The sequence below is a fragment of the Labrus bergylta genome, chromosome 12 (genome assembly GCF_963930695.1).
Source record: "Labrus bergylta chromosome 12, fLabBer1.1, whole genome shotgun sequence".
Lineage (NCBI taxonomy): Eukaryota > Metazoa > Chordata > Actinopteri > Labriformes > Labridae > Labrus > Labrus bergylta.
The window spans coordinates 6,297,807-6,324,303 of record NC_089206.1 but is presented as its reverse complement, the minus strand read 5'-3'; the positions used below and the strand labels follow the sequence as shown (position 1 = coordinate 6,324,303).

The 26,497-nt window shown below is 43.9% G+C and overlaps 1 protein-coding gene across 1 annotated transcript in view; it reads left to right on the top strand.

Annotated features, from left to right (window-relative positions):
• Positions 1–26,497, top strand: part of plxna2 (plexin A2) — a 208,994-nt gene that overhangs the window by 58,027 nt on the left and 124,470 nt on the right. The window contains 1 exon segment of the mRNA XM_065960873.1: positions 23,437–23,575. Coding sequence (XP_065816945.1) covers positions 23,437–23,575 — 139 coding nt within the window.

The following is a 26,497-nucleotide window of genomic DNA, read 5'->3' as shown; positions in this document are numbered from 1 at the left end:
AAAGACGAACCCAGATGAGACAGTCCTATGCTTTCATTAACTTTAATTAGAACATTCTTAAACCGTAGTTACTGTTTGTTGTCTGCTGTGTTGCATCTCGGGGCCTTATGAAGGCATTACAGATAATTTGGCCTCATCTAAGCCACTTACTGTATTGTTTGTGTCGTCGTAGTTGAGTAACTGTGGCGGTTTTCCCCAGACGCTGGTTGACCGAGCAACCGAACGGAGAGCGAAACAATACAGTGAATCACATGCAGCAGGCAGCGGCTCTGATCAACTTCATGCAACAATAAGCCAGGATAAATGAAATCATAAGCATGCAGAATCATGGAAAGAGTGAACACACAAACGAGCACATGCCTATAGACGTGGTACACTCCACTCAAATTATTTTTAACATGTTTTGTAACCTTATGTGACATAAATCTATATAAGGCCAATCTTTTTAACCACTTTGTTTTGGTCACATTTGGTGGACTGTAAAAGGCCTATAAGGGGGAGGGTCCTTGAATGGTGGAACATGAACGTTATAAATAATAATGTTATGGATTCCAGAGGTCAATGCGATGTCACGCCACATTAAAGGCCAGGTGATTGATTTGACCGAAACATGATCGATAGCTGACCTCTGCTGAGACGCGGCTCCTCTAATACCACGCTCTGTTTAGGTGTCAATTGTCTGTGCAAGTGTGTGTATGACGGATTTTGTGTGTCTGAGTTGTGGGTTGGAGGCCAGGCTTGCGGTCATGGCCGCTCAGTCATCCAGGGAACCATGGGAGGCAGCTGCACTGCTCGGATCCCGTCTCCTGCTGGTTGAGGGGGGGGTGGGGGGGACTCGAGTGAGGTGGGCTCAGGGATCGACAGGAGGGAAGGAGGGGAAAGACAGGGATCCCTGTTTCTGTCTGTCTGCTGGCTGCAGGCTGCACGTCAGCTGTGCCTGTTCCCCTGAAAACCCCCCACTCTGCTACCCCCCATTTTGCCATCCGGGGCCTCTCCCCCCAATCAGTGATGGACGGATGGTTTCAGAGGAGGAGGCGCACGGCCAGTTAGTTCCGCCCCACAGCAGCCTGCTTTATTGGGCCTTCATTGGGGATTATTGTTATTGAATTATGGAGGGGGCTCCCTTCAGAGCGATCTCTGGCAGGAAGTAGGGACGGCAGGCCTTTACACAACTCCTCATGTGTGACCCTCCTTCCAACCCTTCCTCACCCCCTTTCTTCTCCATCCTCCAATTTTTACTGCAGCATGAAAGCCTCAGATAAGTACAGTTAGAATTGGATCCAGCCCTGTACCTATGAGGTGAGACAATATTGGTGAATACTTGATGGCAATATTAAGTATAACATCTCAACTCCTAGTTACTTTTTGCTTTTTAGCAACAAATTGACATCAATTTATCTGAGAATAGCTGGTGGCTGACAGGAAAACTCACAATTGGGGTCAATTTCACCTCATATCATGCTTGATCCTTTAACTTCTTTTCACAATCTCCGACAATAGTCTGCTGCCTTCTTCTGTTAGTATAATATTTGGCAACAGCAAGTCAATAATTGTTCTTTCCAGGCAGTTTTTTTAGTGTTCTTATGCCAGGAAAATGTATTAAATGTACAGGTAGACATGCTCTTAAACATACACACACATATTCAGATGGCAAAGGAATGCACCATTTATAGTCATTTGCCTTTCGGCTGGCATAACCCAAGCATCACAAGAACGGTCAGGAGAAATAAATGGAAAGTGTGAGGCAGACGAGGATGAGGTGTATGAAGAGGGTCATATGGGGTGAGCTCTGGGTAGGGGGGGGGATTTTCCTGTCTTTCCATATCGCTGCCTGTCTGTTCACCTCGGTCGATCCACCGTCATTGCCCTCAGGACCCCGCATTCCTCACTCGCATCCCCTAAACACCCCCCCCCCCCCCCCCCCCCGCCATAACGCTGTCTGGCCCCACACATGTGTTCAGTGGAGGGGCACAGACCGAGAGACACCCAAGAGACTGAAAACCATTTATGCATGTATGAAAAATTCCCCCATGCGCACACACATGCACATATGCACATGCAAGCACGCACGCACACACACACACACACACACACACACACACACACACACACACACACACACACACACTCGTCATCTGCTTAGCACTAGCTCCATGCCTTTGTAAGGAACTGAGATTATGATTCCCCATTGTGCTGCACCCAGAGGATTACAGTAGGTGATCCGGGCTTTGTTGATGTCTAGAATCCACGTATATATTCTGCTGATCAGACTCTGGTATTAATATGGACTCACAGGATTGGTCAATGTCATAAAACTATTATGGCGAGACACCAAACTGAAATCTTAACGGTGGTTTTTAGTGGATTATCATGAGGTAATCTGGTTTAAGACACACTGTTGGCTAAATCTGAGGGATTAACGTCATATCCACCAGGAAATAGTTCATGATACCAGGGCAGGAGTGTTAATATTTCCTTTAGACCGTCCAACACACTCCCGTTTCCTTTTCATGTGACTTAGCTTATGAACGGATTAGGTGATCTTTGACCTCAAGCAACCCCCCCATGCCTCCGCCACTCTACCCTTTGTGGCTTTACACCTACATGTAAAAACATATGACATCTGCCGCTCTGCATTAACACCCAGGACTCCCCCATACATAAACATACAACTGAGCCTCCTGGGACACCATACGAGTTATATCATTAACAAAAACCTCGTTCTCTCTTTGCTTGGTAAAATAACCAAACTTAACTGACCGCTACTTCACTGTTTACATAGTGAAAGTCTAAACCTTAATCGAGTTTATGTACTTGGTGCTAAAACTTCCAGCTGTTCAGAAACTCAGCACAGACGCCAGACTGTTTTTCCTCTCTGCTACGGTGGGATATTCTGTTCCCAGCTGAAACTGATCCTGACACTGTTTTCTGTGGCTCATATTTTGTACCACAACAGTAACAGCATGTCCTCACTCCCAAGTCGTCAAAAACAGCAGCTTGGTCAGTGGCCAAATGCTACTTATGAGGCTTAAGGGTACCCCCATTGGTGTCATTGTTTGACCCTTTGCTCTAGTTTGCTGGTTCTTTTTAGAGGAGTGGAAGTTAGGTGACATAGTACAAAGAGGACGTGAGTCTGCTTGGGTCGGCAGTTGGGGGAGATGGTATGGTCAAACATAAAAACCCTGATGGGGCTAAATCATTCCACCACTGAGCCAGCATCAAAAGTATAAAGCTTGGGCGACAGATAACCTAGCGGTTATAACGCGCGTACCATGTACAGTACAGAGGCTACTGTCTCTCTTTGCTGCATGTCATCCCCCAGTCTCTCCTCCCAGCGTTTCCTGTCTCTCTTTGACTCTTTTTCTATTCAATAAAGGCAAAATTGCCCCAAATATGTAACTTCTCAGGACTTTACTTGTATTTTTTAACTAAAAGCTGCCAAGAGCAAAAAAGCAAGACTAGACTTGGTTGTTTAAAAACAAGAAATTACCAAACATTGGGTACCTCAGACCTCAAAAGAGCTATCAATATCATTTGACTTTATCATATCTAAGTTTAAAATTCTGGTTTTGCAACAAACCTAATATGTACATAAATAACCTCATATTTGGTGCATTGGATTTGTTATAGCATGACAAGCATGCATATGTTTCTACTTTCTTACCCCTACCATCATGCATGTTAATTTTGGGGCTTTTTCTGCCTTGATTTAAGAGATATGACCATCAGGGAGAGAGAGAGTGGGGAATGACAATGCCTCGTACAGGACGTAACATGTTGATTTTTGCACTCCTCCCCATGTAGTCCTGCACGTTCCAAACTGACTCTATCTAGATCTGTCATATTTTGAAGCTTAGGACCTCAGACAAAGCTGCCATACTTGACGAGTCGGGAGTGTGAAGATGTTGACAGTGTGTGATGCTACTTCCTCTCACCATCTGCAGTTTTCCGTCTCTCTGTCTCTTCTCTAACACTTCACACGGGGTAGGGACAGTGAATCAAGTGCAGATCTGTGGTCCCCGTGGTTCATTTTGAATGCACTATGACCTTTTCTTTTAAACAGTCCCTGCAGGGAGGGTGTGTGTGTGTGTGTCTGTGTGTGTGTGTGTCTCAGGGGGGTATCCACTGTTTGCCCCCTCTAAGAAAATACCTCCCTGGGTCTGCCAAAAACCGTTAGCAAACCAAACACCCCATTTCTCCTCCTCCCTCCTCCTCTGTCCTCCTCTTCATTCTCCTCTTGGTTACTCCCAACATATGGACGCAGTTATTTTGGCCTCTTGTTGTTGGGGAACAAAGAGAGTGTAAGCAGCGGTCATAAGGGGGGGGGGATTGTAGACACATTATATCAATGTGCTATGACTCCTTCCCACAAGGCCTCCACTATTCCATCCCCCCACCCTCCCACCCGCCCACCCTTCAAAGACATAAAAACAAGCGGGGAGGTTTGTGTTGACCCAAACATGAGTGTGGTTTTTACAGTAAGAAGAACAAGGAGGGCAGAGAAAGGAGAGAATAAAGAGGTGTATTTTTCCAGAAAGAGACAGAGAGGCCAGTTGTGGGATCAACCCAAAGCCAAAGAGTGTACTTGCGGAAATGGACCGAGCTACCAAAAACATGGAGCCGTCTGGCCGGAGTCTGTGGTCAGCTCATGAAAAATAGGAAATGGAGAAAGCGGTTATTGTTTGATGTGGGCCTTGCAGCTTATTTCTTCACGAATGTAAGACAAAAAAAAAAAAAAAAAGAAAGGACACGTACCTGATCTCCCGGCTTAGCTCATGTTGCGTGGAAATTCAAATCAAGGTATCAATTACCTCCAGCCTTGAAATTTTGAATTTCAAAGTGTAAATGCGTGAAAGTAGATGAACGTTTCCCTCCTCGCAGAATGATCTCATTCTTAAATCTGGCCAGAGCGCGAGAGCAAGAGAGAAAATGGCAGTATACTGTAACATGCTTCCTTTTTGGATTTACACGCTATAGTCTTGTAGGCTTTTTTTTTTTTGTTTTTTGGCAGAAGATTTTTGGAGTGTAACAAAAAACCCTCCGTGGCCCCCGCTGCTAATGCTAGACATTACCTCACAAAAGTGGATTTATACGAGGAGGAAATAGCTAATCCCTCAGGTAATATGGGCATGATTCAGTCAGGCCAGACAGCAGGAAAGATCATGGTCGCTCGCTGGCTCTCCGGGGCTCCAGACACAGCAGAGAGATAGCCCCCTCAGTGCTGAAGCTGCACTGTATATATATGTTGAGGAGAGGGAGAGGAAGAGCTGTCACAAGTCTTTATACTTTCACTCTTACTGCAGCTCCAGGCTAGAGCTGTGTGTGTGTGTGTGTGTGTGTGTGTGTGTGTGTGTGTGTGTGTGTGTGTGTGTGTGTGTGTGTGTGTGTGTGTGTGTGTGTGTGTGTGTGTGTGTGTGTGTGTGTGTGTGTGTGGTAGCATTGCAGGAGAGAAAAAGGGGTGGGGGTTGTTAGTTTAATTCCTTGCGGTTATACGCCTTCCCGAAATATAAGCATAGACACCCATTAACACACACATGGCTCTATGCATGCTGCGGCAAACTCACACCCGCATTAAAGTCTTGCAAGGATGCGTGCTAACACACCCCAAGGTGCAGCGACTGATAAGTTGGGGGGCACCTTGCTAGCTTCCTGTCTAATTCCAGGATCCTTAGAATATGCACCAATCAAAAACCCAGCATCAGATTGTGTCTCCCATTCTCCCCCCCGGGATGTTATTGCACATCCCCAATTTCTTCACTACACACAATCACACACACACACACACACAGACGGGCTGGCTGCTGACCGGCACTAATGCCCTAATGGCGCTGTCCTACATACTTGGTACGCTATAGTGTCTGTCGGCAGCCTCGCTCACCCACCCTGAGCTGGAGGCGGATGGGGAGGAAGAGGGGATCAAGATGGGAGGAGAGGGCTGTCTTTAGGCTGTCGCATACCTCAAGTCATTTTGAAATGCTTCCACTGATGTTTGCCAACATGGAAGCATAAATGCAAGACCGAACTGAAAGCAAGAAAAGACAGTGTCTTAAGCATTTTCATATTTCTTTTTCTAACTATCTTTAAAACATCTTTAAATCTATCTATATAAATGTGCTTTAGAACTATATATGCTTTAAAATTGAGTCTTTATCACAGCTGAAGCCATGACAGGTTTTGTGGCGCTGCAAGACCGTTGTTATATTTAGAAACAACAAGTACGTTTCACTTCATTTAATCGCCTGTTGTCCCCCAGTGTTACTTCACACTCTGCTTCACTTAATCAGAATTTGTACTTGCTGTGAACAGTTTCCACAGAATAACAGGATAATGGCACATTTAATGTCCCCACATTTCACAAGAATTTCCCCGAGTCTGTTGAATTCAAGGACAGGTTTGAATAGCTTTCATTTCAGTTCCTTTTATAATACACTAGCATGTGATATTCCGTTTTGTTGAAGGAGTTATGAGTCACTGTTATCATCCTTTCCTCTCTGTAGTGGCCTTGAAACCTTTAAAGAGCAACTAAACTTTTTAAGAAATACAGAACAAAATTCACAGTCCTTGTTATGTGCAAATTGGCTCTGAGTTCAGTTGAAGTTTATGTGAGGCCTCAGCAGTCTCATTTGGCCTTAAACAGACTGTGTTTTTAATGTTAATGTCTCTGAAGGGCGAAATCCCTCATTTTGTTTCCCCACAATGAGCTTTGGCTGAGATGTGCCTCCAGGTGCAGTAACAACACACTGGATGAAGTTAACTCAAATCGTAGAACGGTTAGCTGGTTTCTCAGACTGCTGAAGCTCAAAGACGGTGGAATTTGTTCCCCATTTCTTACAGTTAGTGAACTTGTTCTTTCCTTTTAATCAGTTACCTCCTGTTAGTATAAATCTGGCTCTGTCATTGAGTGATGTATTGGTTCTTTGACGCTACTTCACATAGCAAACAACTTTTAGCTAGGTACAGGCTGTGTCCAAAACTATATACCAATGCATTGCCTACCACATACTCAAACAGTATATACTGCATGCTGACCTTATGGTTAGTATGACGTTAGCAACATACTAAAGCAAATTCTCGCCTTGTCAATTTACATCAATCACGTGTTTCCGGTTCGAGCTACTTTGAAGAAGCTAGCAGCAGGCTAGCTCGACCGTTGGACCATAGACAAGTTAACAATATACGTGAATTCAGTATTTATACCACTGTAAGCTGCCTGGTGAGCTCCGCCATTGGATAGTATGACAGACTGCAATGCATTGTGGGGGGGGATTGTTTGAGTCTGAGTTGTGACCTTCAGTGTCATACTTAAAAAGGATGTTTTCTCGCTTACACAAAGTTGCGTAATCCATGTGACATCATACTTTGTATGAATGTTATGGAAATGTGTGGTTTCTGACACAGCCACAGTTTGACTTTTAGTTGTTGTGATAATGGCCTCTGGCATTGCTTAAACAAAGGAGATTCATAATGTTAGTTTACTAGCTTAAGAAGTAAGGCAATATATTCCTGAAGTTAAGCAAAACACTTCACAGAAATGTCTAGCTAAGTAAGCTAACAGCAGCTAGCAAGTAGTTCTTCAGAGATAATATTTTTCTTCATCACGTTTAGCCTGTGTCCTTGTAATGCACATGCTAGCTTACTGTTACCGCCATAGCTGACTTCAAAATAACTGCGCCATTAGCTTTATAAATAATAACTGGGACAAACAGAGGATAGAAGCGTCTTTGGTTATTTAATTGTCATTATATGAAAATGAATACCTTATTTTCCATTTTCAAGGAACGTATTGCTATGATTAGCATTTTTATTAGCATGACTTTCAAAAAGTGCTGGTGTACAAAACCCCAAGAAAACCCTCTCTAAACTTTCCTCAATATGACCTTTAAAGAACTTGCAGGCTTGTAACCATCTCTGCACTTCCTCCGTCTCTTCTTGAGTGTCACATGTCACTGTGTGTCTGTCAGGTCAGAGACACAGACAGAGTCAGTCTGACTGAGCTGCTTGGTCACTCTGTGTAGAGGAAGCGTCTACTGACTGGACTCCTAGAACGCAGCCATCCCTGAATACCCCTCCCTCCTCTCCCTCTGAATACGGAGGAGGGAGGCAGAAGCTTTGCAGTGTGATGGAGGTGTATATTGACCAAGCCAGGCGATGAGGATGGAATACTAATGGGGTTAATAGAATTAATGGCGCTGTCACCCTTGTTTGGGGAGGAGTGCCAGGCTTCTGGCTGGCTGTGTGTACAAGCTGACCACACCGTGCTCGCTGTAGCTAAACTCTTAACTCTCCGATTTGAACTACATCTTTCAGTCTCAGACTCTTATTGTTATCTTTTCATCTCTTTCAGTCTCATCATTCTGTAGCCCTCTATTGCTCCATCAATCTGCCTTCAAATAGATAAAATTGGCTTTAATAATGCACCTTTGTGGCAAATGTCCTTTGTTCATACAAGTATTGATTTTTTTAAAGTGGCTGTGATCTATAAGTCTTTATATTCCTTGTGTCCTTGCAGTGGGCTGATTTGTGTTTATGTGTGTGTGTGTGTTGGCGTTCTGTGTGTGTCTGTGTGTGTGTGTATGTGTTTATGATTCTGTACCAGTCCGGAGGCAGGCCGAGTGTGTGTAATAATGGAAGGTTGACATTTAAAGCAGTGTATTTAGTGCCACTGAATTAGCATACTTTAACTGGCTGGTCTATTCCTTCTGGAGAGAAGCGGGCATTAAATCCTGACGCAAGATTGGTGGGCAATTTTAAAGAGCTTTAGTGAAGATTCATAGACTACAAAATGTGCACACAAACACACACACACACACACACGGTCCTCTCATCCTTCTCCGTCTCTCTCTCTCTCTCTCTCCTTCTTTTTCAACTCGCTCTGACCCGAGTGCACGCCGCTCTTCTTTTCTGCATACACAGCATTTTCCTCCGCCCGCCTGCCTCAGAGCGCCTGTGTGTGAGTTATGAGGGGATGAGAGAGGATGAGGGAGTGTGTACGTGGGATAAAGGGAGATACTCTGTCACCAACACATGTCTCTACTGATGAGTACGTCTGATCCCCCGGTCTACAGGAAGACGCAGGCCTGTTGCTGTTTTTGCATGTATAATGTGCAGGCGGGGGATTCACAGCGGCTGTGTGTGGAGTCCTTGTGTACACAAGCACAAGTCTGTATGATTACGTGTCTTCCTTGCATAGATGCCATAAACGTGCGTAGATGTATCGAGATCACAAGTCGTTCTTTACTGTGTTTGCTGATTAGCAGGTTAATGAATCAAAGCCTCGTTGGCTGCTCTACACATGGAACCGATATGCCTGAAAGTCATTAGCTTGTTTTATGTGCAGACAGCATTTACACACGCTCGCTTGGACATACTTTGCAGAGTGAGGGGATAAATGTCATCCATGCACCATGCAGGCTTAGCTGAATTATTTATGTACAGTAAATCCTTTTTTTAATTCAATTAGCGATTTTTTTTTCCATGTGCATTGTTCTCAGAACATATTTAATCCTGAGAGCATTGATCTCATCGGTTTGATAATCAGGCCACTCAAACAGGCACACGCAAACATACAGAGCTAAGGTAATAAAATAAATCAAATAAAGGCTTACTCGTCTGATTATTGAATTACGAACAATAAAGGTATAGTGTTACACAGGCTGCAGATATTTAGGGTGCAATTTCATCACATTAAAGTAGGTATCTGATTTCAATAAATTAAAGGAATATAATAACTGAGATGGAATATGCAAACAGTGACCTCTGACAGCTTATTTCCAGTTGCTTGCAGTCACTTGGCATAACAAGCCCAGTCATTAACAATCTAGAGTGCATCCAAGATTCACAAAGTTTGTTCACAGTTGTTCACCTCCAGGTAGACATAGCTCAGCTGTAATGACACTGAGCTAAACCTGGATGAGGATCAAAGAAAATGGTTAAAAATCTTTATATATATATGAGCGTGCTGAGTAAGAATAAGATCTGAAGAAGGCTTTTTGCTCAAAGGCATGCCCTGTTTGAGGGTCTGAAAAGGGAACATTTAGATGATATAATCATGTGTCTGTTGTTGAAGTCTTACAGCAGATTACTTGGTTGGTAAGAAATATTCTTATATTCACAAATCTATGCAAATTTTCTAGCTCGAAGTTACTTTCGATGGCTTAAACCAATGATGATTTATTTCTATTCCTAAACTCCTTCAAATTGAATACTAAAATTCCAATATGTGAATGGAACCCTTTGTTTCAGTATAGGAACAAAACAAATGTGTCGGCTGACACCAGAGTCACAATGGTGATGTTGTAGCTGCAGCAGAAAGCTATAAACCTGTAGAGATAAATCAGGTTTAAGTAGAGTCATGACCCAACATATCCTGTTTGTCTCCTGAAAGAGTGTAAGTGCAGGAATGTCTGGGTATCCTGGTCTACTGAGGACCAGCATTTGGGGAAACCAATCCTGAAACAACCTTAAGGAAGGGTAAGAAAAAAAAAAGATCAGCATACTTTCTTAACTAGTTCATCTTGGGCCCGAAACAATACTGATGACTTAACAGATTTCAAACTCCAGACATGTCCAAACACACACGTGTACACGCATTCCCACAGATACACACTTTCAGTTGATTCCCTGCTGTTCTTGCACCCAAGGGGAGAGGGGTTACCATGGCAACCCTTGTCCAGCACAGGGGTTTTGGCCTGCTTTTCTTGTGAGCAAGTTGAATGGGGTCAGACAATCCAAGACCGCCCCCCCCCCTCCTCCCGAATCATCAGTAGCATCCCTGTCTCCCTTTTGAGAACTGATTGGATAACCCTTGTCCCTTCACAGTTCATCCCCCTTTCTAATCCCCTCCCCCACCCTCGTACTTTACGTGTCGGTTGGCCAGCAGAGGTTAAAGGGTCGCAGTGTGGTGTCCATCTTACCCTCGTCTCTTTGTGGAACACCAACAGGAGGAGCTGTTATCATCCAATGGCTGCTGGGAACTCTGGGTTAGATATAACACGAGGTGAAAGGTTGTGACATTGGTATCTATGGAGCTATATGTGGTATGGGTCGGTCGTCTAGTATTGGTTTGATATAATTTAAAGATGATCCTTTAGGCCTCTCTGCACCCGGCTCTTCACCTCAGTATCCAGCCTCACTCTTCTGTAAATCATCTCCACATTGTCTGGTACCAAACCTAAGGCAATATATGACTAAACCAAACATAATATTGCATTTAGGGCAAAAAATAACACCGGTTTGGTTGTATTTTATTAAACCAACCACAACCAACTAGGGCCCCAGGATGCTCCATTGGTGCCCTTGCACATAAGTGTCAGAAAGGGGTGATTTGATGAAACATTTGTACTTGGGTTAGCAAGCCCTTGCATTAAAATGGTCTGAATTACCTTAGAAATTGCCATATAATACATTCAAAGACATATATGACATGCAAGATAGGAGAAAAAGGCCTCGTTGGATGTTCCAAATTGTCCACATTCTAATATAAAAGCCACAGGTGAAATTGGCAATCAATGGTAGGCTTATACATAGACACTGTGACTTCCCAATTGGTTTGTGAACCACCCTCTTGAAGCCTTGAGTTTTGCATTTTGACCTACACCTACAGTTGTTGTTTCTTGGAACTTGAAGTGACCATACTTGGATGACAGGTTGGATACACTATCACATTTCTATCCTGTTTGACAGACATGCTGGCAGCTTGTCAATCACAGGTCGCAACAGCCCAAAGCATTGCCTGATATATCTTAAAAGACTTGGCAGGAGGCAGGAGGGGACAAAAAACGTAAAACTAGTGTTCACTGAGGTAAGAAACCAAGTAAGGATTATTTCCCTTCCTGGATTTGTACAGTGGAACGATGGAGATTCCTCCTGCTGGCATTTAGAAAAACGCAAGTTCAAGGTACTTCTGCCTCTGCCTCCCTTGTTAAATCAAGAAGCATCATGTACTTCCTATATTCAGTCGTGTCTTATGTGCATCGTGTACATCCTGCGAGTCTGAAATGTGAATAATTTGAAATTGATTTGTAGGTAGGAAAAAAAACGACAAGATATAATGGTTAATAAAATTGAAAAATAGAACAGAAACCATGGGAAAATAAGTCACTGTGGGCTGCATGCATGCACAACACGGATACAACCAGAAATAACTTATTGACTGATGGAGGATGCTGCCAAAAATAAACAGAAATATAGATCGTGCATATAATTTGTTATCCCTCTCGTGTCTTCTCTTTCTGTATCCATCTCTGTATATGCTTGCAACTGACTATCCTCCTAGGTCTACCTCAGCATTTTCTCCTTCTTTATGTCCCCTGATTCACCCCAGGCCCCCTCCATGTCTCATTACATGCTACGTGCTCATCTCTAATGGGTCCAGTACATGTCAAAGAGGGCCCACATTAATGAGGCCTTGATGAAGACTTCATTGAGTGTCAAAGCTTGATAGAATCGTTATGCATTCATCAATAGCATGCTCACTTACTACTAGCAAATACATCTCAGTAATATTTGCCCCAGCATGGAACGTATCGGGAGGCTATTAAAGCTAACACACACTACAGGTGTAAAAGGGTGGCCTTGATTGAAGTGCTTCTATATTCCCATTTGCTGCGCGGATCCCGCTGGCTATAATTTCCTGGAAATCTCACTTCCACCTGCCAATCTCGTCCGCCATTTAAATCCCACAAATCCAGTGGGAGAAATTGAAACAATTCCAGCTAAATTGCCCCTCACCTGAACCTTTTGTGAGCTACTTTTTTGATTCTCGCATCTTTGTGATCTACTTTGAAGTGTGCCGAGGGAGAAAACAGGAGGTGTGATATATCCTTGTGGTTCAGACTGTTTGACATCCCTCTAATAACTTTTTGTCTTACCGTCAAAGCGTCGGCGCTGTGTTGTGCTTGTAATAGTCGTGCGATTGCTTTGTCCCCTCGCTTATTTACTCTCATGAAATGAGTAGAGCTTTTTCTTTTTCTTCCCTTGAACACTCGCTTCTTAGAAGTGCGAGCTCCACCTTTGAAACACGATCCTCCCTGGAGAGAAGGCTCCATTAATAGAAGTTGGAGTTTTGTTAAGAGGAATATGTGGTTAAATTGTCTTGTGATAAACTGGATTTGTTGAGTATGACTCAGAGAGAGTGTATCATCGTTACATCATGTGTTAGCTATATTAATTAGGGTCTTATGAACATAATAATGGGCACCTAAAATGTACTATAAACATTCCCAACCATTGGAATTATTGTCATTTAAATTTCTGTAAACATACATTTGCATTGGTTTGAACTGGTTGGTAAATGGTATTTGGACTTGAGCTTGTCTAGCGCTTTTCTATTCTTCTGACTGTTCAAAGTGCTTTAACACCGTATGTCACACCTACCCATTCACACCCATTCATACACTGATGGCAGTGGTTGCTACGTAGTGAGACCATCAGAATGAACTAATCCGCTTCTTCGGCGGAGCAATTCAGGGTTAAGTGTCTTGCCCAAGGAAACATTGGACATGTTGCTGCAGGAGGTGGCGATCGAACCCTCGACCTTCCGGTTTTAGAGATGCCGACTCTACCAACTGAGCAGACAGCTGCCCCCTGGTTGTGGTTTAATATCTTAAATTATGTGATCCAATCAAAGACAGTCACAAAGTATTCAGCTGTTTAAAGTTTTTTTTTAGTTCGAGCATCACCTCAAGCCAGTTTATCGTCTGCTTCAGGTGATTGCTGGTGGCAGTAGATGTGGAGTATCAGTCAACGTTGTCTATTTTCAGCTTAACAGGAGTTTTATTCTAGCAATAATTATACATTGTTGACGGCTTGTAGGCTATTGAGCCTTGATGGTGGTGGGGGGGAATTTAGCACGCGCTAACACCACAGATCCATCATTTAGCATTGCATTTGTAGCTTTAACAACAGAAAGGCTCACCTCAGCTTAAATTGCATGTGCATGCTAATTGATAAAACTCACCGTTACGTGACCAATAGAAATGAATAATTGTCAGACGGCAGGGCTTCGGCTCCCTCGTCTGATTTAGACTCAGATGACTGAAACATTCTGTTGCACTACAATGAATGTCAAATGTCCCATTTCTCCACTGATGATGCAGGCCAGATGTCGATCAAACATGTTGGTCACGCCTCCACATTTTCAAGAAATGGTCTGGTTGATCCGTATTTCTAAGGTTTTCTAATAGTTCTGAAAGTTTCCACTTGCTCAGATTAAAGTGGAGCCTTAATGAGACACATTTTCAGAGGCTTTATGCAGTGTTTGTCATCAACAGGGTGGAAGTGTGAGCACTGCTGTGTCTCTGTGAGGAGTAGCAACAATACTGAGTCTTTTTCTCACCTCCCCTTTACACTTTTCTGCCAATTTCCATTCCCACTCTCTGAATTATTTCCTCATCCCTCTTGCTGTTATGGACTTTCTTCAGTCGGGTCAGCCAATAGAGCGACTCTTATTGTGGAATCAGCTTTTTTAGTTTTACTATACAAACCATTTCTCTCCCACCATCCGAGTGCCAGTTGAGTAGAAACAGTGGCTTCTCGGCGCTGGCGTACCTCCATTTTTTTGGAAGGCTAAGCAGAAAATCCCTCCCACCACATCCCTCCGTTTTGTGCTCTCTCTGAACCTCCTTTGGCCTGCCTCCATCCCCAGCACTTTGGCCCCTGCGCAGTGTTTTAATGTGGAGCTAAATATAGGCCTCACATTGTGCCGGGGTGCTTAATATGTGTGTTTGGGCTGATTGGAGTTGAAGCCTGATCTCATCCCACCACAGAGCCCAGTGCAATGCAGTCTCTGGTTTCTGTTTGGACTCGAGGGCAAACAGGAGAAAGTGCTGATATAATCATGTTTAGGGTAGTGAGTTATGGGATGGCAATATTACAGAGCCGAAATGGAATTGAATGAGTCGTAGATGGAGCTATTACAGAGGCGGCCGCTGTAAGATTGGTTGTTGAGACCGGCAGGGAATCAGTTTAACTGGATGTTCGCTTTTGATATTCACTGAAATCAATGATGCTAAAAAAAAAAAAAAGAAAAAATGGGTCAAATGAATGGTTGGTTCTTGTGATTTGTAAGGCACAGGCTCTTGCATTTCTGCCCAATCAAATGAGAACATGTGTTATATGGTAGTGATAAATGCTTTGTATTTGAGCAGAGAGGCAAGTGAATACACTTTGTTGCCCCGAGCCGGACGTCTGACGTAATTGCCACTAGTCAATAGATACCCAATAACATGTTTTTAAACTTCAATCAAACATTATTGATACCTGGTTTGTTTAAAGGCAACCCACATTTGGTTGATTTCTTGTTTTTCACTAAGGGCTCAGGTCATTTCTGCAGATCTTTTAACCCCATATGAAGCATTATGGGAAGAATTACCCTTACTTTCCTGCTTCTCCTCTTCTTTCTTTCTGTTCCTCTCGTTCAAGCTCTCCTTCAAAGTCTGTCCACTTTCCTTTTTTCCTTCCCCTTCTTCTCTTCCTCGGGTTCCTCTCCTCCATCGCCCCCCAAGAGAGATAGCTCTCCGGCCTCAGTTTCCCAGATGGGAATTGACACGTAGCGCATACAGGCAAGCAGGCTAACATGCGCCTTATGGGAGCTTATATTGTACAACAAGAAGAGGAACAAAAGAGGCGGCGTGCTGGGCTGGTGGGAGCCATCGCACACACACACACACACACACACATATGCACACAGAGCATTTCTACACATCGCTCGCACACTGACACCAGAATTCTTCAGCCTGACACCGGTGATGGATTAGATGCGTTATCGAGGCGGAGAGAGGCTCCATGTTTTCTCCCAGTGCGCAGAAAAAGAAAGTGAGAGAAAAAGGAGAGAGACACACACACACACACACACACACACACACACACACACACACACACACACACACACACACACACACACACACACAAGCAGCTGAATACTATAAACCCATTCCACCTGAAGAGAAGGAATACAATAGCAGTCTGCTACATTTCAAGCCGGGTTTCCACGACAGACATGCACATAGATAGAGATGCAGGAGTGAGCCTGCCTGGTACACAGTGTTCTTCCAATTGTGGAATACAGCCAGTTGATTTGTATCTATATTCATGTGTGTGTTCCTGTGTGTGTTTGTGTAAGTCTTGTGTGTGTTGTGCTGATGATGAATCCCTCCCATCTCCAGGGTGACTCATACTACCAGTCCACTCACTCTCTGATGCAGCCCAAACTCACGCCCCAAAGGGGACTGACTCCATCCGAGGCAGGATATTACACATCCATCTCCGGGGGGGGGGGGATGGACAGTGGATCTGTCAGTACTACTCATAGCCCACTGCCACCATACTTCACACTGCCAGGACTGAAACTCAGACACATGGACAGTAACACCATACCAGATAGCTTGGGGCTCGCAGCAACAAGAGTGTTGGGTTTTGAATCCAGGTTAGGCCCGAGCGTCCATTCAGAACTGCATACCCCTCTGGTGTTCATGGGACTCATTTGGAAGAAAAGTCGGGGCTTTGTCTTCCACCTTGAAGTTGACAATTCAAATTATCAGTAGAGGAGACCCACATGGTTTTCAGGTTAATATTTTGCACGTTTTTTTTTGGAGCTGCGACATAGTTCACACAGTGCAGGCTGAAAACTCCAAAGTGTCCAATTTACCTTTCATTTTCTCATCCTCGAAAAAAGCTAAAAGACCCTGGGGTTGTTGTTAGTTAAAAGCAAAAGAACAAATCACAAGCACCCTGGGAAAACGACATATTCTACCTCAAATCTGTGCCTGCAAAGCAAAGTCATCGTGGTAATAGCCGTGCTGGCTGTCACAAAAGCCTTTCAAAATCATGGACGCCTCCTGACAAGCTTCACTGGTTCTTTAAAATGCTGTCAGCTGTCTGCCACCTGTCATCTGGACCAAGGTACCAACTTGATCTTAACATCAAATTCAAGGCCGTTTACCAAGGCTGAGATTGGTCCCGTCAGCAACAAAAAAAAAAAATGGATGTGATTGGATCAGGTTTATCACGGTCATTGTCAGATCTCTCTGACCTGTCTATTTTCAATCCACAAGACGCCTCTTGACTGCCCACCTTCGTCTCTCCTCGGCAGAGCCTCCTCGCTGGTGTGTCAGTCAGGGGGTCGCTGCATTGAGACAGAGTAGGAGTGTGAGTGGAGGTTCTGTGATTTCAAGTCTAATCCAGTGCATTGGATCAGCCAGATAAACTTTAACATCCAAGACTGTTGATCTGGATTAGTGTAGATGCGGGAGATAGCTGCCAGAAAGGTTACTTCAGAAGTTCAACTTACATCCTCCACTCTTCCTCTTCTTTTTTTTTTCTCTCACTTTGAGCACAATATGCTTCCAAATTTCAGCCATAAAAGCACAATCTCCCTAAAATCATCTCCCATTATTCTATTTCTGTACACGGTGTAGGTGGAGGGCCTACAATTTGACTTAATCCCATCCTGCTACAAGGTGTTAGCGCAGAGCCTGCTTTCACCGCCGCGGTTTGGTAAAAGGTTCCCAATGCGTGGGTTACGCTCTGCTCTGCTCTGCCAGATGAAATACGGTGGTGAAATAATGCTCGCCCTCACATGGATCTGTATTGGTGCTGGCAGCCACCTGCACTCGTGAGCGTCCTGTTTCAGAAACCCTAACCTCCCTCAAGGCTAGGGTCAGAAAATAGCTTCTTTCCAAATGTGAAAAAAAAAAAGAAAGAAAGCCGCTCTCAGGTAATAGTTAGCAGCTGCAGCCATTAAAGGAGAGACATTCTTTTCAAATTGAGTGGCTAATGTTGAACAAACACTTGGGAGACGAGCTGTAAAGCAGGGTCCAAATCCGTAAATCAGAAAATCACCGCTCGCTGTGTTTTTCTTTTCAAATGTGTTTATGTTAGATTTTTTTTCCACTTAAAACTCAATTTGAACTCGCTTTTCTATGACGCGTTTTTTTCCTCATATACAGTGCAGGATTGTCCAGTCCCTTACATGTGTTGCATGACAATCTTCTTTTACCTCTCTATTTCCATTCTGTCTCATAGTAGCAGCATCCACAATGCACTGCAAAACACACATTTGATGCATGCTTTACCCTGGATTGGACTCTTTTACTCAGCAAATTGCTTCACACAGACTCACACAGTCGGGGACTCAGAGTCTGGCAGTGTGTTCAAAACCAGTGAGACCAAGGAAAAAAGAGAGAGAGAGAGCGGGGAAGAGGGAGAAGGGCAATTTGACTTGGAGTTTGGTCATTCTTCAAACGTTTTTCCAGGGTGCTTACATGGTCGGATCAAAAGCACCCTGCTGGCGCGGGCCCTCGTGGCCACAAGGGGAGTCTTCTGATGCCGCTGCCACGGCTCTCCTGCTGGCCAAACACCCCGCCTCCCTGCTGCTCATGCCCGGATAGGTGCTGTGACATAAAGTTTGTACATAAAAACAAAACTTCCACTTTATGTCCTTTTTTTTGAAAGGATGTTACAAGCTTGGCATCGCACCCTTTGGCAGTCGAAGAACATTATCATTGAAAACTTGGTTTTTGGAGACGTTACTGCTTTCAGGGAAGTCACAGCAAAAAGATGCAATTATGTGTCAGTGAATAGAAACAGCATCTAACATTTTACAAGTTAAACTAAATAATACATATGATTTACAATCAAGAGACAACAGACAGTTGATCACACAGTATGTCTTACACATTTCCCTCCCCCAGAAATACCCACAGAAACCCCCCCCAGACGTAGCCCTGAACCGTGTATGGTTTTGAAAAAAGATGGAACTTTTACTGAACAACATGGTTAAAGAAGGAAAACCAACACAAGACAGTTTATACGGTTTCTCCCAATTCATCACGGGCATCTGTAAAATGTAGATTCATAAATTAAAACAAAGCAGTTAATAAAATTGGGTCCAGTGTTATTTAGAGATCTTCAAAGTAGTTCAGATATTTTGAATGTAACTATGCCGACTCTGCATGTTCTCCATGATTTATAACTTCATGATTAAGTCCCTCCCACTGAGTCACGCCTCCTGTCCTCAGTCTTATGTAAGTTTCTTTGGACTTGTTTGCATTTAACGGATATAACTTTGAGCAAATTATCATGAGAAGTTTCTGTTCATCTTTTTTTTCTTTTTTTACATTTTAGACGGCGCCGATGTTTTCTTTCCACATTTCAAACTACGCAGGCCCTGGATCCCCCGGGGGTTGCATGGAGAATGTTTCTCAACACTCTCATACATCTTCACCTTTTTCCCCTCCTGCCTCACTTTACTCAGTTGCAGCTCCCTGACGCCGGTGATAGCGAGAGACTAGCTAATGGCTGTGGTGTTGAAACGGGGGGGGGGGGACCGTGTTAGATCAGGGCACAGCGAGGGCAGCTCTCTGGGGCACCCAGGGGCTCGTTTTAGCGGATGGGTCCTCCTGAAATAGAAGGGCAGACGGGCTGGAGGGTATGATTCCAACCTGTTAGCAGCCTTCTCGCCCAGCCTGATAAATAATGCAAGGTCAAATGGGGCAGAGAGGGGATAGTTTTTAAGTACCTGAGAGGGCAGAGCTGAAGGAAAGTGATGCTGAGGAAATGAGTGTTTTGAGCCGCGGAGGCGCTTACTCAGGTGGTGGAGACTGCAGGCTGGTCGGACTGTAGCGTGGGAGTGAGTGAGGGAGTGCGGTAAACAGATGGAGTTTTTGACTGAATTATTTTTGGTCTGCTGGTTTCTCCATTTACTTGCTCAGAGTTTTTTTTTTTTTTTTTGTCTTTCGCCCACCCAGAGGTGAGCACACCCTGCAAACTACTTCACATTCAACCAACCCGGCCTCACACACACACACATGCACACTTTTCTTCCCGTCCTTACAATGTTACAAAGTTGTATGTGTGTGTGTGTGTGTGTTCTGTGTGCAGAAGTGTGAATGTAACACACTTTGTAAGATTTACAGCTAGTATAGAAAAGCAGCTTCATAATGTGAAAAGCAACTGGATGTGAGTGTGTGTGTACACAGCAGCGGGATGATGAGAGTGTTCTCTCTGCGAGCCATAAAACTGAGCTGTTAGGGGAAATAAGTATACACAAAGACAGAGACACAGATGTTTTTGGTGACTGGAAAAATGAAAGGTCATTTATTGTTTATCTATCTCTGTAAACGTCTGCAACATTGATTACACATTTTCTTAACATGGGCGGTTAACTATTGAAAGTCTGCCATAGAAACCCTGTGCTTATACCCTGACAATATTTGCTTATGATGATGTCATTTACTGGAAAATCTTGAAATGCTTCACACCTCTCTGTAGAGTCTAAACTTAGATTTTGCATGTATATAAGTGACTCAACCCTTATAATGAATGTACATATTGAGATCGTATCATAAAATATACCACAAAAATACCCACACATGGTCCCAAACATTTTTAAATGAATAAACAAAGTATTTCTAGACAATCCAGAACTTATTTGAACTTACTTTGTGCATTTTGTATTTTGTTAGAAGCTCATCTTTTTGTGCAGAGTGAAGATGTTTTGTAAGTTGAATTTTCATTTCAGGTTGTGACGTCTCTCTGTTCTTGCATTATCCTTTAAAAGCACCTCATGCAGAATTGAAAGATTATGTAAGTTGTGTAAGTTATACTGCATCAAGCAAAGTTTAATTATATTATATCAAAGCAGAATTATGCAAACATCGATCTCCAAATTGCCAGATTTTGGAGCTTTCTGCGGTCTGCATCTTCCCCCCTCACACATTTTAAACTGCATGTGCTGTCATTGTGTAAACCACATGATGAAGCAAAAGAAGGAAGGAGGATGATGGAATGAAAGCTCAAGCTATTATGGTGTGATTGCAGGTATTGAATTTAAGAAGACCACGTTTAAAAAAAAAAAAAAAAGGATCCCATCGCCATCATGTCTTCAAATTCATATTCCAGTCATAATTCCTTGGCCGGCTGTGCTCTTGCTTTTCTTTAGTCTGAAACTAAACCCCCGGTCTGGAGAGCTGAGGGTTTTGTGTTCTGGACACGCTTTAAGACAGCGGTGTGTTTTTGAGTGTGTGTTTCGGAGCCAAAGTGTGAATGTGGAGGCCTCCTGGACGGCGGCGAGAGCCTGTGTGTGATAGCGATCTCGTTCAGATGAACTGTAGCCGTGCGGGGGGAGAAGGTCGGGCTATCTCGTGATCCCAAGTGGCGGCTCTGCTAGGACACGTATCACAGCGTGACAGACTGCTCCTGCGGGCGCGCACACACACACACACACACACACACACACACACACACACACACACACACACACACACACACACACACACACACACACACACACACACACACACACACACACACACACTGACAGCAGTGAACAGAACAAGCGCTGGTCTGGCCGATCGCCGACATGCTTTATGGATGAGCGTATTTGCCGAGGTCTCCCTCTCCACACCGCAGTGTCAAGTAACCAGATGAAGACTGGCACGGCCCCCACATCCTGCCTTTCTCCGCCTACATATGGTTTTCACATATGTCTTCTTCTTTTTTTCTTTTTTTTTTCGTTGTTTGGATTAGCCTGCCAAGGTCAGACGTAGGGCAGCCGCAGAAGGCCTCCACCACTTTGAGCTCTGCCCCTCGACTGTGCCGCCTGCTGTCGTGTACTCGGCTAACCCTCCAGCTTTGAAGGAAAAGCTCCGGGGGCTTTTTGCTTAACTTACATCATGTTTCTTTTACTCCCCCCATCCTGCAGTTTGACACACATTTCATACCCATACACAAAGGCTTGCATGCGAGTGTGTGTGTGTGTGTGTGTGTACCCCTCCCTCCCCTCTCGCAGTTGATCTTCTTTTGACAGACATATGACCTTGACTTTCCCCTCTGTGATGTTTTATAGAGAGTGGCGCTGCTCTCTGCTGCTGTCACCATCTCAAAAGATAGATGAATGTTTGGGTGGAGGAAAGCAGGCGGGGATGGACAGATGATAGAGACATCAGCTTTCATGGGCGGAGGAGGGCCCGTTTGACGTCTCTCTTACGCCCACCTTTTATAGGAACCCAACACAGAAACCCCAAAAACCATTAACCGATGCCTGGTTATGGTTTTGTCCAACAGGATCTGATGAATTAAGCAGAGTCGGGGCGATCTTTGGCCCACTTGGGTCAGTGAGGGTCATTTCTCTTATATAAGTCATTACTGTGCTTTTCCCCACTGTTTTTGTAGTGAGGTGGTCCCGGGCTCAAGTTCAAAGCTTTACTGGAGGAATACATCATTCATCAGGAGAAAGAGGAAAGGAAAACACGGCTAAGGTTTCACAAAGGTCTAATAATATCAGGCAATAACTCTTAACAGTTGTTGTAACCTTATCCTACATATAATCAGTAGAGGATGACATTTATCTCATAACATGATATATTATCCAATGAGTTCTGCATTTTTCACATTTTACAAATTAAATATAGAGAAGTTATTTATTTCCAATTAAGATTTTTGTAATTTTGTTCCCAAGATATGAAACACCAAGCTGAACGTGAGGGTTTCTACAAAGGCGTTTTCATGAATGCACTCCTGAAAAACTCCAGGCTTTAATCATTCTGAGTTAGTTGTTCAAAAGATGCACATCACAGTGACAGACTTCACTTGTCAGACGGGTGGGGGGGGGGGGGGGGGTCTCAAGAGGAAGGACATGACGTTAACAGAACGACGCAGAAATGGTGAACAAAGAAAGTCCCCCGCTGTGATGACAATTTTTCGCTGTGAAATCAATGCGAGTGTAATTCGACACCACAAGTATCAACAAAATCCCCATCGGCTCACCTTGACTTCACATGGATTTTTTTTTTTTTTTCTTCGGGGCTCTCAAGAACAATTCTGGTTAAAAGTTCAGTTGAGAAATTAGGGAAGTGTTGTGTTGACACATGCAGCTCACCTTGCAAAATGTGGGAAATATTCAGGAATTTTCTGAAGATGTAAAAACATGAAACATGTTTCCTTTTGAAAGCAGGAAAATTGGCAGAAGTTTGGCAATGTCATGTGACAGCTAGCTTGTGGTTCATCATGAGGGCGGGACATTGACATATGAGACAGCAGTTCATTGGAAAAGCAGGATGAGTCATCGACATTGTCTTTGTTTTTCAGGAAATGAAAGGAAGGAAAGAACTCTCAGATATCATTAAGACTAACTACAATCATTGTTTTTTTCACTAATTGGCCACACACTGGAGTGACACTCAACCCAGGACATATATATTATGATGATATTAAATCATGTAGTTTGATTTCATGGGAACTTAAAACTTAACTATCTGGAGTATCTCCACCTGCCTGAATCTCCCAGCAGCTCTCTGACAATGATAGATTGTCTTGCAAATATTGTTTGACCCACGTCTGTCTTACCTGCCAATCACTCTCCTTCTGTTTTCCCCTTCCGGCTGTCACACTGGTATAAATAGCAATCATTGACCTGTTTTGTGTGTCTGTGTTTCTCAGATCCGCGTTGACGGGCCTCCTCATGGCGGCGTCCAGTACGAGACGATATCAGTCATCAAGGACGGCAGCCCCGTCCTGCGAGACATGGCCTTCTCCCTCGACCGCAACTACCTCTACGTCATGTCAGACCGACAGGTAAGACGCATATAGCACCTATTGCTGGCGATACAAGTGCCTTTTAATCTGAGGATGTATTGTTTCAGGGTGTTGGTGTGTGTGTACATGTTTAAATGTCAGGAGAAGTGTGAATTTGTGTGTGTGTGTGTGTGTGAGCTCCAGCAGGGCCCGAGATGGCCCACCTCTCAACATCAGCAGCACCACCACCCTCTGTTAGCTATAAATAACCCGGGTGGCACAGCGGGGGGCGTTGTGACAGCGTTTGATAATGAAGGAGAACAATGAGGGCAGGGAGGAGGAAAGAAATGGAGACACAAGGAAAAAGACAAGGTAGAATGAAAGCGAGAGAGAGAGATAGATGAAGGGCATTTGCTGGCTGGCTGAGGCAGAGGATGAGAGGAAGAGTGATGAAGGAAAGAGGGGGCAGCTGGAGGAGCGTGTGACTTAGACGTGGAGTAAAGAGAGAGACGCCGAGAAGAAGAAGAGAGACAGAGTGCAAGGTCATCCTTTCACACTTCTAATGAAGTGACACAGCATCGCGGTGCGGGGTGGGGAAGCAGCCGATAGCCATCAATGCAGCTGACATACTAAGTGGGGAGAAGAGGCGAGGACGACAAGGGTAGAGGAGGACACACGGAGAGAGTGGAGGTGAGGAGATGAGAGGAGAGGAGAGGGGAAACATGATAGGACAGAAAAAGAGATGAAAAAAGTGAGGAGAGGAGGAGCAGCTGCAGGGGAGCGTGGCAAGCGCAGAAGCCCCCGAGACAAGACGACGTGCCAGGCTGTCAGAGTGAGGTGATAGATTGCCGTCCTCTCTGCTTTATCTCTGCTTTTAACACACTCAACAACCGGCTGGACGCAGCGCACAGGTTAGGAGCCACGGTGGGGGCGAATGTTGGTGTGAGGGAGGAAACGAATGTACTGTAATCTGCAGCTGCTTTCTCCACTCAGCCTCTGTGACTAACACACAGCTGTGTGATATGATGATTTCTTTTAGTCCACTCTGAAAAGAAGTACTAAAAAGTTTCTCTGACAGTTGCCTGCTGTGAGAATAAAAATATAACAATCTCAAATGGTTTCAAATCCCCCTTTTATTAGCTCCGCTCTTCAAGCAACGTTTCTGCTGAGACTTTTAATGATACGATTACGGAAATAGTATTTGAACAGATATTAGGGCCAAATCCCAGCTCGCTCTTTTATCAAGAATAATATGTTACAGATAGCAATAGCTTGGGACTAGGGGACCTTCCAGCGAAATCATTTTCTACTTTATTAAAAGTTGTTCGACTAAACCATAAAGACTGTATCAAAAAAGATGGACAGGGCACCTCGATGTCCCCCTGGTGTATAAAGATGAAGCCAAAATACCCCTGTGGTAGGTGCTGAGCGCTAGGATCCGGCTGGAAAAGTCGAGGTATTAACATCACGCTGCTTGTTGACTAAAAATGCACATTTAACTAAAGATCCCTCAGGTCATTAAAGACCACAACAGAACAGATTCTTGTGGCGTTTTTTTGTAAAGATAAAACTCACAGATATGGAAATTCAGTGACTCTCGTGTTGGTGTTTGTCATGTTTCCTCTTTCCGTTCCTTCCCTACTCTGCTCATCCGGTGCACACAGCGCTGCAGCAGTGCAACTGAGCTGTCAAACAGGACATTCTTTAATGTTTTCATGGTGTCACATGACTATCAACAAACTTTATCAGAAAAAAACTGGTGATTTGAATACTAATTTGGTTACACCTATGTCCCATCTGTTTACACGGAGGAGGCGGGGTTTATGACCTGAACTGCAGCCACAGGTAGGATGAACTGTAGATCTTTGAGCCTCACAAAAGCGAGGTGTTGCGCTGGCCATTCTTTATACGTCTGTTAAACCAATGTTTGGATCTGAAAATATCTTCAATTCTAGCTAGCTGACTGCTACAGACTATGCTAACACCTAAAGTGATAACATTATTGATTTTAATGTTTTGGAGAGAACTCCAAGGGGAATGAACACTATTTAGACAGAGTTGACTTTTCAGTTTTTAGTCATCTGAACTGTAGTTAGGACACCATTGGGACGTTGGGACAAGCTGGTTTGGTTAGCTTTAGCATTGCATTTGCCTGCTAACTAGTGAGCTAACTTTCAGCAACAACCCATCCAATAAAAACTTGGCCGACTAGATTCAAACATTTATCTAACATGAGGTGATGAGTCTGTAGCATTTCAAAACACAGAGTCCACAAGTAGAGAGGCGTTTGCACTAAGTCTGCCTTCTATATTTACTCAATCCTTTATTTCCACTTATTCTGCAGATGAAACAAGCTTTTGATGTGGAGCACATAACTGCTCGTCCTCAGAATGAGCTGATTCTGGTGAATATTATTAGTATTCAGCATGTAGACTCTTCTGTTTTGCTCTCCAGGGGTTGCGGGGGGGGGCTCCTTTAGGGATGTTGCCCTGCATGTTCAAGGATACGATTCGGTAGTCACACCTGGCGGAGTAACTGGATTGGGATTTAGCATGGCTGCATACTTATTTTGTCATAACATGGTAATTTTGACAGAAACTACATGTTTTGTGTGTGGACACTGAAACAACCTTTAATTAACTGTATGAGGAGCTCGCTCTCAGAGAATCTGTGCAGCCCTCATTTTAAATGTCAGTCTTTTTTATTTTTATTCACTTTAAATCTGGATGGAAAGGATACGCATTGCTATGTCTCCAAGGGCGTGAAGCCAAACTTTTTCACCTAGGACGGCCAAATCTGGGTGCTGACCTATGCAAAGGTGGTGTGGAAGTATGTGTGTGCAAACACACCAATCAATAGCTATTATATATCTTGTCTCCAGTATTCATAGCCACTTTACCTCCTGACATTAAAAAATATTATATTCCTGTGTATATATATATATATATTTTTTTTTTTGTTGGATAGATAGGACAGTGGATAGAGT